This window comes from Engraulis encrasicolus, chromosome 3 (assembly GCF_034702125.1).
Source record: "Engraulis encrasicolus isolate BLACKSEA-1 chromosome 3, IST_EnEncr_1.0, whole genome shotgun sequence".
In the NCBI taxonomy this organism is placed as follows: domain Eukaryota; kingdom Metazoa; phylum Chordata; class Actinopteri; order Clupeiformes; family Engraulidae; genus Engraulis; species Engraulis encrasicolus.
In genome coordinates this window covers 51,800,180-51,818,859 of record NC_085859.1, presented here as the reverse complement: position 1 = coordinate 51,818,859, position 18,680 = coordinate 51,800,180, and the positions used below count along the sequence as shown (strand labels likewise).

The following is an 18,680-nucleotide window of genomic DNA, read 5'->3' as shown; positions in this document are numbered from 1 at the left end:
ACACACACACAAACACACACACACACCCACACACACACACACACACACACATACACACACACACATTCTTTTGAGATGCAGCCGCCGCCACCGCCGCCACCACCACCACCATCACCGTCTGACTGTCACTTCCTGTCACTGGCTGTCACAGCGTCCATTTTAGCTGTCTATCAATCTGCCAATCGAATCGGTATCAATCCGCATCACCCCGCCATGGCACTGCTCTCTGCTCTGCTCTGCTCTGCTCCAGCCGAGAGCACATGTGCCAGTACCAGGGCCCGGAATAAAGTCATGTGAAAGGCCCCCTTCATCAGTATATGTATTGTAATGAGGACCTTATTCTGCCAGGGCAACTGATCCATTTGCCCCCCACCCCCCTTGTTGGTTTCCCTGACCAGTACTAGAGATGTAAATAAAATCAAAATGTATCGATGTATCGGAGGTATCGGCCTGCGATTTAATCGAATCGCATCGTATCGTGGGGCATTCTTAAGAATCAAAAATAATCGAATCACTGGCCCCTGTGCCCCTAGCCCCTAGCTCCATAACACAAAAGTAGTGGAAAAGTAATTGGAAAAAATCGAATCGAACCGAATCGCATCGTATCGTGGGGAATTCTTAAGTATCGAAAAAAAATCGAATCCCTGATTTAAGAAATCGATACCGTATCGTATCGTCATGAAGACTGTGATTTACACCCCTAACCAGTAGCATCATGACACAGGGTGGAGAGACAGGCCAGAGAGATAGATAGATTAGAGACATACAGTGAGAGGTCTAGAGAGAGGAAGTGAGGAGTGAACATGGAAGAAAGAGAAAGGAAAAGAAAGTCATAAAAGATGGGTAGAAATAAAGAAGATAGGTGGAGAGAGAAAGACAGAGAGAGGTGAGGAAGAGGGAACAGAGAGAAAGGAGGGAGCTGTGAGATGGGAGAGAGAAGGTGGATAGAGAGCTTTCGAGAGGGAGAAATGACAGAGAAAGGAAAGGGCAAGAAGACGGGTAGAAAGAAAGGAAGACAAGAGAAGAGATAAAAGAAGAGTTGAGAGAGAAATTGGGTAGAGGCAATGTGAGAGGGATAGAGATGGATAGGGATATAAACAAAGAAAGAGAGAGAGAGAGTGTGTGTGCGTGAGAGGGGGCAATGAAGATGAACGGAAAAGAGAGAGAGAGAAGGAGAGGATACGATGGAGGGGAATAAAGAAATGACAGGCGGATAAAGAGAAGTCTGGACGAGAGGGGGAACGAGAGATAGAGAAGGCTGAAAGAGAGAAATAGAAAGAGGGAGCAATAGAGGGGAAGGAGAGATAACACACAGCTCCTCATTGCTCTGAACCGGGAGGAAGATCAAAGGAAAGGCAGCGGAAAAAAGAGGAGGGGGGAGGAGAGGAAGAGGAGAGGAAAAGAAGGGGTGCTTACTGCTTACCTCCAAACTGGTAGGGGGGGAGGAGGAGAGGAAGAGGAGGAATAGGAGAGGAAGAGGAGTGGGGGAGGAGAGGAGGAGGAGAGGAAGAGGAGAGGAAAAGGAGGGGTGCTAGCCTTACTGCTTACCTCTAAACTGATAGGGGTGGAGGAGGAGAGGATTGAGGAGTGCTTCCTTCTTACCACAGAACTGGGAGAAGAAGAGGAGAGGTGAAAGAGGAGAGGAAGAGGAGGGTGAGAAAGGAGAGGGTGAGGAGGGGCGATTGCTTACTGCTTACCTCAGAACTAGAAGAGGAAGAGGAGAAGGAGGAGGAATGGGAGGAAGAGGAGGGGCGCTTACTGATTACCTCTGAACTGGAAGAGGAGGAGGAGAGGTCAGCGAGAGAGGAAGAGGGCAGGAGGAAGGAGAGGAAGAGGAGGAATAGGAGAGGAGGAGGGGGAATATGAGGAAGAGGAGGGGCTCTTACTGCTTACCTCTGAACTGGGAGAGGAAGAGGAGACGTGAGAGAAGAGAGGAAGAGGAGGGGCACAGGCTGCTTCCCTCCAAACTGATAGGGGGGTGGGAAGGAGAAGAATGGGAGGAAGAGGAGGGGTTCTTACTGATTACCTCAGAACTGGGAGAGGAAGAGGAGGAGGAGGAGGAGGAGGGAAAGGAGAGATGCTTACTGCTATCTGTCCACAACCAAGCAGCACAAGGCTAACGTGGAACAAACCAATTCTCAGGAGGAAGAGGAGAGGAAGAAAAGGGTTACTGCTTGCCTTAGAACTGGGAGAGGAAGAGGAGAGGTGAGGGGGAGGAGGAGGGTGTTAGGAATGAGAGGAAGAGGAAGAGGAGGAATGGGAGAGGAGGAGGAATGGGATGAGGAGGAGGAGCAATTACTGCTTACCTCAGAACTGGGAGAGGAAGAGGAGAGGTGACGGGGAGAGGAAGAGGACAGTAGGGAGGAGAGGGAGAGGAAGAGGAGGAATGGGAGGAAGAGAAGGGGTGCTTACTGCTTACCTCAGAACTGGGAGAGGAAGAGGAGGGTAGGTGGGAAAGGAGAGATGCTTACTGCTATTTGCCAAGCAGCACAAGGCTAACGTGGAACAACCCAATTCTCATGCTGTGATGTCCAATGGCTTCCACAGTGTTCACCTCGACCGGGGAGAGGAAGAGAACCGGTGAAGGTGGTGCTTACTGCTCAGGACACGTGTGTGTGTGGGGTGGGGGTGTTACTCACCTTAGCATGAGAGAGGAAAGAGAGGTAGGAGTAGGGGTTGGGGTGGATATCGCTTAACTTGGAAGAGGGGTGCGGTGTGAGGAAGAGGGGTGCGGGATGAGGTTGAGCTTACCTTGGCCAATGAGAGGTAAAGGGGTGTGTGTGTGTGTGTGTGTGGGTGGGTGGGGGTGTGGGTGAGGGGGTGCAGCCTACCTCTGCTTGGGAGAGGAACGGAGGAACGTGACCCAGAGGAGCTCCGTACGGACTGCTGGTCTTCTCAAATTGACTCTTGATGTAGTACTGTCCCGGACCTGGCACACCCTGATACATAGAAACACCACACACAAAGACACACACACACACACACACACACACACACACACACACACACACAGGGGACAACATATCGCTGATCAATGCGCTGTGATTGATACGGAATACACAGAAGCACAGGGGGATACGTCCATAGTGGCACACCCTGATACATAGAAACACCACACACACAGACACAGACACACACACGCACACACACACACACACACACACACACACAGGGGACAACATATCGCTGATCAATGCGCTGTGATTGATACGGAATACACAGAAGCACAGGGGGATACGTCCATACATCACAGCCTTTCAAGCTCCAGACCTGTAGCCCCGGATTTATTATTATATGGCTGCTTTTTTTTCCACCTTGACTTGGAGTTGTCAAACATTCAATTACAAAGATGAAGAGTCTCAATGAACCCAGAGAAAGACAGGGGGACAAGGATATCAAAAGTAGGCAGGCAGGACAAAAGACAGAGCGACAGAGAAAGAGGGAAAGAAAGAGTCAGAGAGAAAGATAGATAACGAAAGAGAGAGCTGAGAAAGAGAACGAGCAAGAGAGAGAGAAAGACAGAACGATATAGAAAGATATATATCGTGAGAGAGAAAAAGAGAGACAGAGACAGATAAAAGGAGAGATAGAGAAAGCAAGTGAGCAAGAGAGACAGAGGAAGAGAGAAAGGCAGAGACAGAGAGAGACAGAGATGGAGAGAGAGAGAGACAGTGTGAGTGATACAGAGTGAAAGAATAACCTTCTGATTAGACGAATGAGTGCTGTGAGGGAGTGGACGATCATTACACCACACCTCTTCCTTGTCCCCTAACTCAACGCATACACACACACACACACACACACACACACACACACACACACACACACACACACACGCGCACACACACGCGCACACACACACACACACACACACACACACACACACACACACACACACACACACACACACACACACACACACACACACACACACACACACACCCCTGTGCCCTCCCCAGCAACCAAGATTGTCCGCAAAGCTCTCCATGCCATTATTTATAGCCAATTACAGTCCACAAGACTGATGTCGACTTACTTACCGGGGGGACAGAGGTGTGTGTGTGTCTGTGTGTGTGTGTGTGTGTGTGTGTGTGTGTGTGTGTGTGTGTGTGTGTGTGTGTGTGTGTGTGTGTGTGTGTGTGTGTGTGTGTGTGCATGCATGCAGGTGTGTGTGTCTGTTTGGTGGTGGGTGGGTGAGAGGCAAGCAGAGGGCATACAGTACATACGTGCCAACCAAATAAACAAAACACAACTGAAAGAAACAAACACACACACACATACACATTACATGCGCCCACACACATACACCTTACACCTTACACACACACACACACACACACACACACACACACACACACACACACACACACACACACACACACACACACACACACACACACACACACACACACACACACACACACCACGACCATCACCACCCACCTCTGCCCAATTCCGCCCCTACCTTACATGCGCCTACACACACACACACACACACACACACACACACACACACACACACACGCACACGCACACGCACACACACACACACACACACCACGACCATCACCACCCACCTCCACACATATACAAACACACCTCTTCGCAATAAAACTGGCGCCCACAGATTTGCAAGGGAGGCTTATCGGGCTAAATGAGGCGAAAAGGCGTCTGGGACAGAAGTTGCTAGCGCAGGCATCTCGCCGGCCGGCCGCACCTGTGATTTTAACGATCGCTAACAACAACAACAACAATAACAACGCCAAAGCTGTCAGCATCAGACTCCCACTTGCCAGTTGTCACCACCACACTCTCTCCCGCTATGGCACGGCAAGACTCTTTTCTTTATCTTTTTTCTCTCTCTCTCTCTTTTAAAATCACTTTCTCCCACCATCCTGTTGTCATGGCCACATTCCTGGTATGGCACGGCGAGCCTCTTTTATTTCTTTCCAAACACTTCTTTCACTTTCTCGATCTTTCTCTCCTAACGTCGATTCCACACTCTCTCCTGCCTTAGTCTTTTTTTCTTTCCTTCCGTCTTTCTCTCTATCTCTCTTTATAAAAAAAAACTTCATCCCACTCTCCTGTTGTCACCGCCACCCTCCTGCTATGGTTGCCTCTTTTTGTGCTTTTTTCAACTTGCGTGGAGAAAGACTGTAAAGTGACGTTAAATCGAGGGAGACACAAAGAGTGTGTTCAGGGGTTGTGAAATGACTCCCCCCCCCCGCCAGCCACGGTCAAATTTGAACCCAAGTCCCCCTCACTGCATCGGATGGTTAACCCAGGCAACTGCACCACTCTCTTTTTCCCTTCACCATCTTTCTTCCTATCAAATAACGGCATAATCGGTACTGACTGTACTGTACTGACTCCTGATGTATTGGAGGGAAACATTGACGGGGTCAGCGCAGGCTGACCTGCCATACACTGTAGCTACCTAATGACTGCGCTGGGACTGGGCCTCCGCTGGAGAGGATACTGTAGCCGCTGTTGCATTAACTCAACGAGAGTCAAATGTAACCCTCGTCTAGTTGTTTCAACTCTACTGCCCTGTATGTGTTGAACTACGCACTGCACTTTTTTTACTGTGCAGCACAGACCTCAACGGAGAAACCAAGACAGCAAGAGAGCATGGCGTCAATGGGGGACCCAATGGAACCAACCAAGAACCACGGCCCCTCTGTGGAAGCTATCCACAGGCCAACAAAAACAGAGCCCAACTCTGAGTACTACATGAAGGCTGAAGACAACGTCATAGACCAGGGACTAGGTAAGGAGAGGTAAGGGCTCCTGATGCCAAATATTTGACAGTCGTACAGTCACTAACTTCTTCACCATCTCAACATCTTAAGTGCAATAGCAAAAGCACCTACAGTATAGACACCAATACTGCTTTATACTGAGCTGTGGGTGTTTCGATATAACTGTTATGGGCACTGATCTGTTATGACACATACACGGATATAAACTATACGTATATACTAGAGGAAATACATTCAACCTGCTACTTTGGGTCGGAGATTTCATCAGTGTAAGAAATAGCACTTTCTCCTCAAGGTTTCACAAGGACCAAGCCTCTACAGCTGTTTTTGCATTCTCTCTCAGGGTTCTGCACGCGCCTCTGCATGTAGTAGCAGCATAATGTAAAAACATGAACAAAGTAGCCTTTTTCTCAACCTTTCGGTACTCGGTACAGCACTGTTCGATTCGGTACTGGTCTTTTCGGTACGGTACGTCGGTTCGGTTCGATATCGTTACACCCCTAGTATATACAGTACATATTACAGAGTTTTAAAAGCTGCTTTATATTGTTGTCACACTTGTCTGAGGTATTTTAGACCTCAAGTGTAGCTGTCCACTATGTGATACAGGCTTTGCCTGATACATTCTATTGGTTTACACACATATACGTACATAATGTCCTGGGTGAAATCACATCAGCCAATTTTTATGGTTTAGCAGCTTAGAGACAACTGAACTTAGTTATTGAGACCACCTGTGCTGACTGGCATTTACATTTGAAGATGACAAATCAAGGAGTATTTATAATATCTGTAAGTATGTATCATCAGAAATAAAAAACAATATTCCTTTGTTGGAAAATACTGTAGAATAGTTTGAACATTTCAACATATTTGCTCTTTTTGTGTCTGTTAAATATGTACAGTTATTAGTAGGTTTTCATAGCTGTACTGCAGACCATATGTCATTTTCATTCTGACTCTGTGAGGTCAGCGTGTGAACTGCATGAGAGCATTATCACATCTATCTTTCATGCCTCAGAATTTAACCTTCTGCTATTGACTGAATAAAACATGGATTTAATTCTGTCAGTTCTGTCATTCTGGGCAAAATCTTCAGACCATAGCTGTCCTTTTTATGAAACAGCATTTTAGCAGCCAAATTTAACATTGAAACGCACTGCTGGCCAACCCAGTACACACATAATACAGCAATTTTGAATTTTATAAGTTGAGCTTTGGTGCCCTCTAGTGTATGAGCTGTTTATTTGTCATAACGCCTCCACAGACACCGTGGATGAGAGTGAATGGCAAAAACACGTGTATCTGTTCTCCACCGGTCCAATAATTCCTTATAATAATTTCAAGGTGTGCTCCTCGGTCTCCTCGGTACAGGTTAAAATGAGGTTGCAAACAGTCCAGGAAGGTAAACAATCAATCAATAAATAAATAAATAGCCTTTTGTGCCTTGGCAGCACAGTGGACTGTTTGATGTAAGCATTTTTTCTGGCCCACGGAGAGGTTATAGGGCCTTCCTGCTGTTTTAGCTTTAAGCTCACAAGGGTTCACTGGAGTTGGCAACAGAGCTGAAGAAGAGGAGTGAATCTCCTTCCCTTCCTGGAAGAGCGAGAGAGAGAGAAGAGAGAAGAGAGAGAAGAGAGAAGAGAGAAGAGAGAAGAGAGAGAGAGAGAGAGAGAGAGAGAGAGAGAGAAACCCTCTGGCCTGTTGTCTTAAGCATGCTGATGTACTGAACGTAGAGAAGAGAAGAGAAGACAAGCCGCTCCCTTCAGGCCGCTCCGAGGGGAGAGGAGATTTGGTGCTTCAGCATTCTCTGTCCATGTGTCTTACACAGAGATGGATGGAACAGCCCACTTGTCAACACACTTAAAAGGAAGAGGAAGAAAAGGAGGAAAACACACAAAATACTGGGGCAAAACACCTCCATCGTTGTGGGGCAATGGCATGTTGCAATTCCCTCAATGTTTGAAGTGCATAGATTGTAATCATAATTGTGTTCACGATCATCATTATTAGCAGTAGTATAACTATTACATTGACAACTCATTATTGGGACAATTATATTACAGGGTTTTCACACCTGGTCCCTTTCAGCCATTTAAGTGAACTCAGACCTGTGACTCAGCATTTTCTGTGAACGCTCTAAAGTGTACCCAGACCCCTTGGAAGTGAACCGTACTGAGACCTTTATTGACGTGGTCTCAGTACAGTTCGCTTATGAGTCCTGACAAGTTAAACTTGTAACTAGGTTTGATCACTTAAGGAGAACTCTAGATGACCTGGCGTGATCAAAAAGATGACTCACACACCATAAAAGCCTAACATGACTAGAAAGATTATCCGGTTTTTATTGTAATATACACTCATAATATGAACAAAAACAGAACTGAGTCCTTTTGTTGTCGGTTCACTTTTTGGTCTGCTTAAAGAGGACTGAGTCCGGTTCACTTAAAGGGGACTAGGTGTGAAAATGCCTTGATATTGGGATTATGTTGAGAGCTCATTATTATGTATTGCTATTGCATGTAGATAGCAACACCCGTGTTAAAAACAACAATAAGCTGGTGTCCCTTTTCTTATACAGGATTTGGGAATGACCAGCAGAGTAGTTCTCAAAGGACCCAAATGATGTGGCCAAACCCAAGTGGAGCAGAGGCTTCCACTTGGCTCAATATACAATTAAATAAAATGGCAAATATATAAAGTTACATACAAACATAAAGTTTACTATAGAGTGAATATACTCTGTTACTGTGTAGGCTGAATACTGCCATGTTATGACCTATTGTTCTTTTCTTTAAGGGTGGTGACGTTGGGGTGGGAGTGGGGGAGATTTTTGTGTGAATGTACTATATGTGCGAAAGTGTTGTCCTGTTCAGTGTCCTGTTTTTGTACTGTACTGTTTGTCCTGGGGACGCCTTCCAAAACGAGATATCCTATCTCAAGGGGCTATCCCCCTAAGCAAATATATTGAATTGAATTAAGTTACGTATGAAATCCACCTCAAATTGGGGAATGAATGCAATATGCTACTTTAAAGAGTGTTGAAAAAGGGTGTTACGACACATTACCAAAAAGAACCAGACTAATTTGTACACTAACAGTGCATTGATCCCATTTTCATGCCGTAGCGCCACATTTAATGCCTTTGTCTTTCAGTGTGAAATTACGGCAGCACGCTGGGTCATTGCAAAGTCTCGCAGTTGTTTCAATATCACTCTCAATGTTGACTGATTTCAGAATCACCAGTGGAAGAGAGAGAGAGAGAGAGAGAGAGAGAGAGAGAGAGAGAGAGAGAGAGAGAGAGAGAGAGAGAGCAATAGAGAAAAAAACAGATCGATATAGGGAAGAAAGATAAAAGGTTGGAGAGAGTGTGTCTCTTACAGCGTTTTCACACTTGGTCCCTTTCAGCTGCCTAAGCAAACGCAGGCTAGTGACTCAGCATTTTTGCCACTTAAGTGAACACTCCAAAGCATACCCAGAGCCCTCGGAAGCGAACCATACTGAGACCTTGATTGATGTGATCTCAGTTCGGTTCGCTTATGTGTTCTGACAAGTTACACTTGTGACTGGTGTAATCACTTAAAGAGGACTCTAGAGGACCAGGTGTGATAAAAAAGAGGAGTGACACACCATAAAACATGACCAGAAAGAGCAGCTGGTTCTTTTCATAATACACTCACAACATGAACAAACACAGAACTGAGTCATTTTGTTGTTGGTTCACATTTTGGTTCACTGAAAGAGGACTGAGTTTGGTTTAGGGGGCCAGGTGTGAAAACCTTATTTGAGAAAGACAAAAAAGTGAGTGAGGGAGGAGGAGATGCAGATGGATGAAAAGGGTGAGAGAAAGAGACTGATAGAGGAAAAGAAAGAACAAAAAAGAAAGAGAGAGAGAACGAATGAAAGATGTCGAGAGAGACTGATAGAGGCAAAGAAAGAAAGAAAGAAAGAAAGAAAGAAAGAAAGAAAGAAAGAAAGAAAGAAAGAAAGAAAGATGACAGTTCTCCATAGTTCTTGCCATGCACCTTCTTCTCCTCCTGCTGGGACACTATCTCGTGGTAGCGAGGGATGACCAGTTCTGCACGGCTCTTCTCTCTACGCAGGTTCACATTCTCATAGCAGGGGACCAGTTGCCTACTCACACAAAAACACACAGAGAGGATCTATTACATTACATTTATTACATTCCATTAAACTACACTTAGCTGACACTAAGTGCCTTACAGTTACTTTAAGTACAGGGTATTGGTTACTGTTCCTGGAGCAGTGTGGGGTTAGCTGCCTTGCCCACGGGCACTTCAGCCATTGAGTGAGATACGGAGAGTGGAAGGGTGGGATTAGAACCTGCAACCCTCTGATCTAAAGCCCATAATTGGGGTCCATTTCAATTTAGTACCTCCCCCTCCTCTCCTTCTGCATGTGGCCTTGACCTTGGACTCTTGTGGTGGTGCTTTTTCCCATTCAACATCAGTGTAGAGCAAATGTCCTTTGAATTGTGCTTTTGCGAGATATTTTAGAAAAACGTCTATTGTCAATGAGGTCTTACATCACAAGGCTACGAGCAAAAGGAGAGGATAAGGATTGAGTTGGACCCATAGACAGACAGAGAGCATAGAGAAAAGCAGCGGCCTAGGCCATCAGTCATCACACGTGCCTCGCTGCACCGCACCGCTAGAGGTCTGACTGCGCTTCACTACAGGAAACCTGGGCCCTATCGATCTCTGCACTCTCCCATCCACTCGTCATGATAAATTTTCTCCCTTATAGTAGATGTGAGTATGAGAGCCCGGGAGAGGGGGGATAGAAAAGAGCCTGGAGGGGTGGGGTGGGGTAGGGTGGTTGATGGTTGGAGGAAAGAGCCGCGAGATGTGATTTATCCATTCTGCCTCCTGTCTCAATTACAGAGAGTGGGGGCGTGATGAGCGCCGTTGCCAGTGTCCTTCCTGCAACTGAGCTGTCAGTGCTTTTTTCCCCTTTCTTTCTTTCTTTCTTTCTTTTCTCCCTCCATCCCATCCCATCCCATCCCATCCTTGACAAGTCTATTGATGGGCCGGGCGGGCCATCGCGAAGGGAAAATGCTTAGTAAGAGCCCATCTCCTTCATTTTAAGAAGAATGAAAAAAAGAGAAGTGGAGCTGAGCTGCTGTGTGTGTGTGTGTGGGTGAGACCGAGGGTAGGCAGAGAGAGAGAGAGCTAACCTCAAGAGCATTTACGCTGTAGTCTAGAGTGCTGTTGATTCTTTTCTTTTCTTAAATTCTTTTTTTATTGAAGAATGAGTAACACAAAAAAAACAAAAAAAAGAATATACCACACAACACCATTCGCCCCACATCATCCTCGACCCTCCCACTCCGCCCACAGCTCCCCGAACCTCCCCATTGGCAATCTACGTGCGTGATGTTGATTCTTGAGACAGACGCATGCCCCTGGTTTGAAGTTTTTAGCCATCGATTTCAGGTTTTATTGGCATTAGACAATGAAGGAGTCATCGATTGAGGCAAACTGGTAGTGTGGGGGAAGTTTTCTCTTACTTTGGCTATCTAAGTGACAGGTCACAATGCCTTTCCACTATCTATCAACTATGAATTCATTGTGAATTGTCTCATTTGAGTTTACGCGCGCGCACACACACAGCCCCATCTTCATACCTTTGTGGGGCCCTCCAATTGACTTCCATTCATATAACCCTAACAATAGCTAAAGAATGCTAAACTGTGCCCAAACCAATCCCTAACCCTAACCTGTCAGTGAGGAAATGTTTCAGTTACACTTTTACTTTTACCAGTAACAACAAAACTACCCCAGCAAAAGGGTCCAAACATGTGGGGTCCAGGATTTGGGCTCCACATGGAGCAAAGGCGCCACCTTGTTGGTGTGCTCCAATAGCAGTGGCCTCACCAAAGTATATTGGTGCAGTACACACACACCCACACACAAACACACACGCACACACACACACACACACACACACACACACACACACACACACACACACACACACACACACACACACACACATAGCTCTTCTTTCGCTAACCTTGCTCCATGCCCCATACACTGTATATTTTCCTTGCAGGGATTCTACACTCCTCCGCTGTAGTATTCAGATATATTGAATTTGCATTCGTTTCAGCACAACTAAACTTGTGTCTTCCCTAAACTAACTCAAATACTGTATATTGCTGTCTCACATCCACACACACACACTGCATGTCTTTATTTCATCAAGGAAAATTCACAAGAATAAAAATAAATAATGTAATAATACAATATTTCAGTAAGAGTCTCTCTGGAGCATATATACTGCAGGATATCAGAGAAAAGTTCATAGAAGGCCTTTTGAGCAATGGATACAATGCATGCAGGGTTTGCTTACTGGGTCTGCAATATGTTTCTTTTGGCGGATTCTTTATTGAGTCTAGAGTATGCTCACCATGAATTTGACAGCATTGGTTTTGAGGCAATGCACAGTATATTTTCTGTGGGGGATTCTGTGCTCATCATAGTTGCTATATCATCATCAAGTAGTTTTTTTTTTTACCCGTTAAAACACTGTTATAAGATTGCTGTTATCAGAATGGCGTAGTCGTAGTGCATTACTAAAGGCCCTGTGTTATAATTGTAAAGTAATACTGCATATGCTTTGCACCCTGTTTACATGGATATTTTTGTAACTGAAGGCATTGCATCTTCTGCTTACACGCTAGTTCTTAGGATGTTAAAGGTTTTAAATTAAGATTTTTGAAAGCTGCTGTCACAATAGTGATTTTTTAAAAATCCACATGCAAACGGGGTCAAAATATGTAGGAAAAAATATCACATTTTCAATGAAGTGGGCAGAATTTGGCGACCTTACGATAGTATTGCTTTGATATCTGAAGTCATTCAGAGGATAACTTACAAATCTGGATCATATTGTCCGGGGGCAGGGCCTTCAGACACCTTCTGGTCCTTGCGTTTCCCAGTCCTATTTCCAAAATGAATCCCTTTGTACTTGTGAGCCGAGGACTTCTCTGACTGAAATGACAAGGGTATAAAAGAGAGAAGAATAGATTTCCCCTATAAACTTAAAAGGGGTAAACACACATCACCCCTTTTAAATCTACCATAAACATTGTATCACCCTTTCCAGCAAACTGCACATAAATAAAGCAAGTTGTGAATAATGGCGAACTGGGCGCAACTTTAAAAATGCTATTGTTGCAGACTGGAGCTCTTAGTCATTAGCTCATCAACGCTGTATAGCATCAAAAGCTTTTTGCACAATCATCTGAGGCAAACACGAAATCCAATGCCAAGACAAAGTAGGAGGGAGAGTGCGTGCGTGTGTGTGTGTGTGTGTGAGAGAGAGAGAGAGAGAGAGAGAGAGAGAGAGAGAGAGAGAGAGAGAGAGAGAGAGAGAGAGAGAGAGAGAGAGAGAGAAATTGATGCTCCTTTAATAAATGTAAATCACTATGCTCTTCCCTCCTGTCCGGCACCCAGAGACATAACCCACTTCAAGGACGTGTTGACTTGGTTAGTCAATAGCAAATGAAATATGATTTAACAGAAGCCAAGACTAGCCAGCATTGCATTATTCTAAGTGAATATTGTAATATAGCTTAAAGAATAATCACCAATGGCTTTTTTTCAGTTGGCATCAGGATGGATTAACAGTGTGCTCTTTGACTTATAAAATGGTGTGACTTAGGCTACTCATTAGCAACTGAAATATATTCTGACAAATTAAGGGCCCTTGTGTTGCATTAAATATGCTACCGCTAATGGACCACTCTCACACATTTGGCGGCCGCACACTTGCTATTTATGTTGTAAATACAGGCCGGATTGGGCAGTGACGTGTGAGAGAAAAGAGTGTGTGTGTGTGTGTGTGTGTGTGTGCGCGCGCGTGTGCGTGTGCATGTGTGTGTGTGTGTGTGTGTGTGTGTGTGTGTGTGTGAGTGCACTCTGTTCTTGCTTGAATGCCCTCCTTGTAAGTTGCTTTGGTCAAAAGTGTCTGCTAAATGTAATGTAATGTAATGTAATGTAATGTGTGTGTGTGTGTGTGTGTGTGTGTGTGTGCGTGCGTGCGTGCGTGTGTGTCAGTGAGTGAGTTGTATGTGGGGGGGGATCGAAAATCCATTTCTCACCTCCAGCGGGTTGTAGAAGGCCGGTCCTAGTGTACCATCCTTCTCTGGAGGGTTCTGTTTGCATAGCAATCCTTGGTTATTCTCCTCATATCCATACGACTGACCAGGAGATGGGATGGAAGGGATGCCAGGTTGCTGAATAAACTTAATGCGATATGGCACTACCTGCAAAAACAGCGCAACAGAAATGAGACTGACAAGCCATTTCAGGACGACCAACACCAAGTCATTTACATGTATAACATCATTATTATGTGATCCAGAACAAAGAAAAAGGGTCAGAGGGCTTCAGCGTTCACTCAAGTTTTGGCGAAGGTGCTCTTTGGTTATCCTTTACTAAGGATCCATCCAAGTCAATGAAAAATATCTGAAACATGTTGGCAATTTTTAACCTTTCCACTATGAACTAGCTATTTAATTAAAAGCTTTTTAACCAAGAAGAAGAGTGCCTTGGATATTTTTCATTGACTATCATTATTATGTGCTATGTTTTGTGGATGTTTGTGTACCGCTTTTGAATGTTCCTTGCGTAAAGTCGTTTTAGGTTTAGTTGTAGTTGTGATGGAAAGTTCGTATGATCCTGGTCCTGGCACAGGTGTGGGCTTCTCCTTAAAGCGTTTGCAGCGATTCTTTAGACTCTGCCCTCCAATAACATGACTCTGCAACATGACAGCCGTGAGGAGAATATTTTATTAATATGACATGCACATCCAAAACAAAACAACAACAATAACAACAACAACAACAACAACAACAAATACATCCATGATTTTTCTTTTAATTTGTGGGCTACGTGTCTGCATTACCTTGACCTCGGCATTGTACTGTCCTGGGCCTGGACCTGTCAACTCATCACTAGAGCGATGAAACAAGGATTGGCGCTTTGTAAGCGACAGAAACGGTGCATAGCCATCTGAAATCAAGGATAGAATAAAAAGTGAACTTAAAGTTTTTCTCGACTGTTTACATACAATTCCTGGTACTTGACACGCAGTTCTGAAAACATCTCTTCACTTTAAAAAAAAAATCCCAGAACCAATGCCAATTCTACACACATTTCAGTTTTTGAAAATACTACACACAGCTGCCTGGATTTGACACACTTTCCATGAAGAAACGGCCTGGTAAAATCAATGTGTAGGCTACTATGTGCACTTAGCCTACTCATCACCTGTTTACAATCAGCAATCACTATTCCATAGATGTGATATTGATCAACAGATGATAAGATGTAGGCCTATTGAGTTCACACATAATTTTGAGTCGCTGGACGTTGAAATATGTTATACATAAATCACTTTCATGTAAGAGAAAAAAAATATGGCTTATGTAGGCCTATATTAAAGGGGACATATTGTGAAAAAACACTTTGTTAGGGCTTTCCTACTCTTGTTTTGGTCTCTACTGGTCTTGCATACACTCCAGATGTGAAAAAAAATCATCCAGCCCCTTTCTGTGAGTCACCAGGCGAAATTTGACACCGCCTCCTGTGAGCCAGTTAGCAGTTCCCCACCTGTGTGACGTGATATAGGGGCCGACCAATGAGGGTGCTGCCCGGCGGTGTCCAGGCCTGCCCCCAACGGAAATCCCCACCCACTAATTCATGGAGTGAAGAACCTGCGTGTCCGCCATTGTTGTATCTTAGCTTCATCGCTAACGGGAACCGAGCTATGGCAAGCAAAAGCAAAAAAGGGTGTTTTGTTGTCGGTTGTGGGGAACCACACAAGTCTGTGCATCTTCTTCCAACTGACCAGAGAAAATCTGCGTGGCTAAATTTCATCTTTGATGGCAAGATTCCACCAACACTTGGAAAACAAATTACAGTGTGTGCAAACCATTTAGCTGAAGACTGCTTTGGAAACTTGGGACAATACCATGCAGGATTGGCACACAGACTTCGCCTTACCGAGGACACGGTCCCAACTATCCGTGATGTGTCGACAGGTAAAGGACCTGTAAGTATCTTCAAATGTGTTCCCCCTTCTAGCTACTGTAGTGGTGTGACTATACTGTAGTGAATGGTGTGGTAGGTGCTATGCGTAATCTTATGCTAACCAAGCCACTGATGTTTTCTTGTTTGCCAACCAGCCAACTTAGCCTACTTGTAAATCAGTAGCCCAAAAGTGGACTGCAAAAGTGTCTGATTGACGTGAAATTATCATACTAGTAATAACTACGAATAAAACTTTGATGAGCAGTGTTCTAGGCTGGTTGTCCAGACATTCCACGTCTCCTGTTCAGTGTTCACGGAGTCTGACAACAAAGGTCACAAATGGCTGCGAGCCAGATGATTATTAGAACTAGAGCTCTAGTTCTAGATGGATTCTCTTTTGGCAATATGGTAGTGCGAGCGTGCAGACAAGACCATAATCTCCCTTTTGATGTCTGGTGATAACCATGCAACTTCACTTAGTCTAGATAGCGCAGCTAAGTTAGGATGAAAGATTGAAATTATAGCCAAAATCTACATCTGATTCTGTCCGTCTCCCAAAGCCCCCTCCTCCTAACTTGATCGTCGTTAATTATCCGCTATTCAATATCCCCTCGTTGCAGTCCCAAGCGACACTTCATAACAATTGTGTTTATGGCGATTGTTGTGAGGTGTGTCACAGGGAATTTCAACCTCGCTCAGGGCGCTTGCTTGCCCTGTTACTTTATGTGCAAACGCAGTCTGATGCGCAAAAACATAAAAAAGAAAAGAAGAGCTCTCAAATTGACCAATGTAGGCGAGACGTGATCATTTACTGTCATTGGAAGTGGTTCATACGTCGTGCCATATTTTGAGCGATTGTTAGTTAGGATGAAAATCTTGAAATCATAGCCAAATCTGCGTCTGATTATGTCCATCTCCCAAAGTCCCCTCCTCCTAACTTGTATAATGATCGTCGTTAATTATCCGTTATTCAAATCAATATCCCCTCGTTGCAGTCCCCAAGCGACACTTCATAACAATTGTGTTTATGGCGATTGTTATGAGGTGTGTCACGGGGAATTTCAAACCTCGCCATGGCGCTTGCCTTGTCGACTTTGTGTTCAAACTAATCTGATGCGCAAAAACATAGGCTACCCAAAAAAGAAGAGTGCTCTCAAGTTGACATATGTAGGCTAGGCGAGACATGGTATAATTTACCGTCATCTGAAGTGATTCATGACTCGTGCCCATATTTGTAGGCTATGTTTCACCTTTATAAAGAATGTAATCGAGATAGAACAGCACGTTGTAACGGATAGGCCTAAACATGCTATTTTCTTGATTTAGAGAATTACACACAAGTAGCCTGCCCCCATCATTTAGGCCTACTGATGAGAGTATATTATTATAAAATGAATTTCAAAACTAATAATCAATCTGTAGGCACTGTTCCTTTTGTTTGAAAGCTTTTATCACAAGCAGAGTAGGCAGGCAGGCTATACATTGTTTTACTTGAGTGCAGCTTCTCCAAATGTCTGTCTTTGTACTCTCCAAGGCTCCAGCCCAGCCACATCTGATTCCTCCCACAAGAGAGGTCGCCTGTCGAACCACCAGAGAAACGAACCGCTGGCACCCAACTGTCCATACGTACACTTGGACCTCACTTGGACACACTGGATAATACCCTGGATGTGCACCCTTCAACTGTTCCATGCGGCTTGTAACCTATAAGGTATTAGGTATTATGTAAATACAGTGAGTGTTGTAAGCAAAGCATGCTGTGGACCAAACGGTGGCCCTGTTACAAGAGGTAGCCTAAGAAGTAGCCTTCATTTATGGTGTAAGTACAAACCTTAGTACATCATATTGCATACACTAGTTATTCCATTGTACCTACTGAGGAGGGAGAAAAAAAGGAACAACCCAAATTTGACCCAGTCAGTGCCGATTCAGGCACATTGCTCTGTAGATTACTGAAGACCAGAGTCTGAAGGAAACTATGGCTGGTGTTTGTTTACATATTGTTTTACTTTGGTTAGCTTTACCAACCTATAACTAAGAGACATATGTTAGCCCTAAATGTAGAGAAAATAAATAGGTAACCGTGGGACCTCCAAGCATTTAGCCAGAGAACACACAAGGTGTAGACAGTAGCTCTAGTGTCATTTTTATTACGACTGTTGTCGGCCACAGCCATGCCACATAACCAATACATAATGATAAACCTCGCACTTCACATAACTTACCCTCAGCTGACTAGATTCCCCACTGCTTCCTTCCCCACTCCTCTCGCACCCTCAAAACTCGAACACAGAATACAGAACACAGGCGTAACACAGAACAGACTTCATGTGTTCTGTGTTACGTCTGTGTTCTGTATTCTGTGTGCGGGTGTTGCGTATACAAAATGTTAGTACTCTGTACAATTTCCCAGACCCTATGTCAATTACAAAGCATGACTTTCAAGACTGGTGTAAACTGTAGTTTCAGTTTCTTTTGATTGAAAGCTTTTGTTACAAGCTGAGTGTAAATTATACTCTCATGCCATGTCTCTTTTCCAAATGTATGTCTCTTTGTCCTGTCTCAGTAACAGACCAGCCAGATCGGATTCAGCCAGAAACAGAAGTCTACTGTCGAACTGGACCCACCTGTGACCTGAAGAATGGAAACCTGACTGAAAGTGCCTGACCTGGTATACAGCTGTCCTATGAGGTGAAGGCAATTTTCTGAGCTCTCTGAAATGTTTTACTTTGTCATAACCATGTCATCCTTTTAGTGAGTAGTGGTATTACAGCAGATTCATTATCAATTGCAAGCAAGGAAAAGGCTTCATGGAATGTCAATTAATTACTTTGAGGGTGCCGACACAAATGAAAAC

At 44.5% G+C, this 18,680-nt stretch overlaps 1 protein-coding gene and 1 long non-coding RNA gene across 2 annotated transcripts in view; one reads left to right on the top strand and one right to left on the bottom strand.

The window, feature by feature from the left end:
* Window positions 1-18,680, bottom strand: part of stpg2 (sperm-tail PG-rich repeat containing 2) — a 68,703-nt gene that overhangs the window by 46,362 nt on the left and 3,661 nt on the right. The window contains exons 2-7 of the mRNA XM_063195681.1: window positions 14,697-14,803; window positions 14,400-14,549; window positions 13,891-14,055; window positions 12,663-12,778; window positions 9,788-9,896; window positions 2,832-2,939 (exon numbers count right to left, since the gene is read on the bottom strand). Coding sequence (XP_063051751.1) covers window positions 2,832-2,939; window positions 9,788-9,896; window positions 12,663-12,778; window positions 13,891-14,055; window positions 14,400-14,549; window positions 14,697-14,803 — 755 coding nt within the window. The remainder of the gene's footprint in view (window positions 1-2,831; window positions 2,940-9,787; window positions 9,897-12,662; window positions 12,779-13,890; window positions 14,056-14,399; window positions 14,550-14,696; window positions 14,804-18,680) is intronic.
* On the top strand, window positions 15,280-18,443 carry LOC134446334 (uncharacterized). Its single transcript, XR_010034399.1, has 3 exons — window positions 15,280-15,845; window positions 17,358-17,534; window positions 18,390-18,443. It is a non-coding gene; the product is annotated as an uncharacterized LOC134446334 (long non-coding RNA).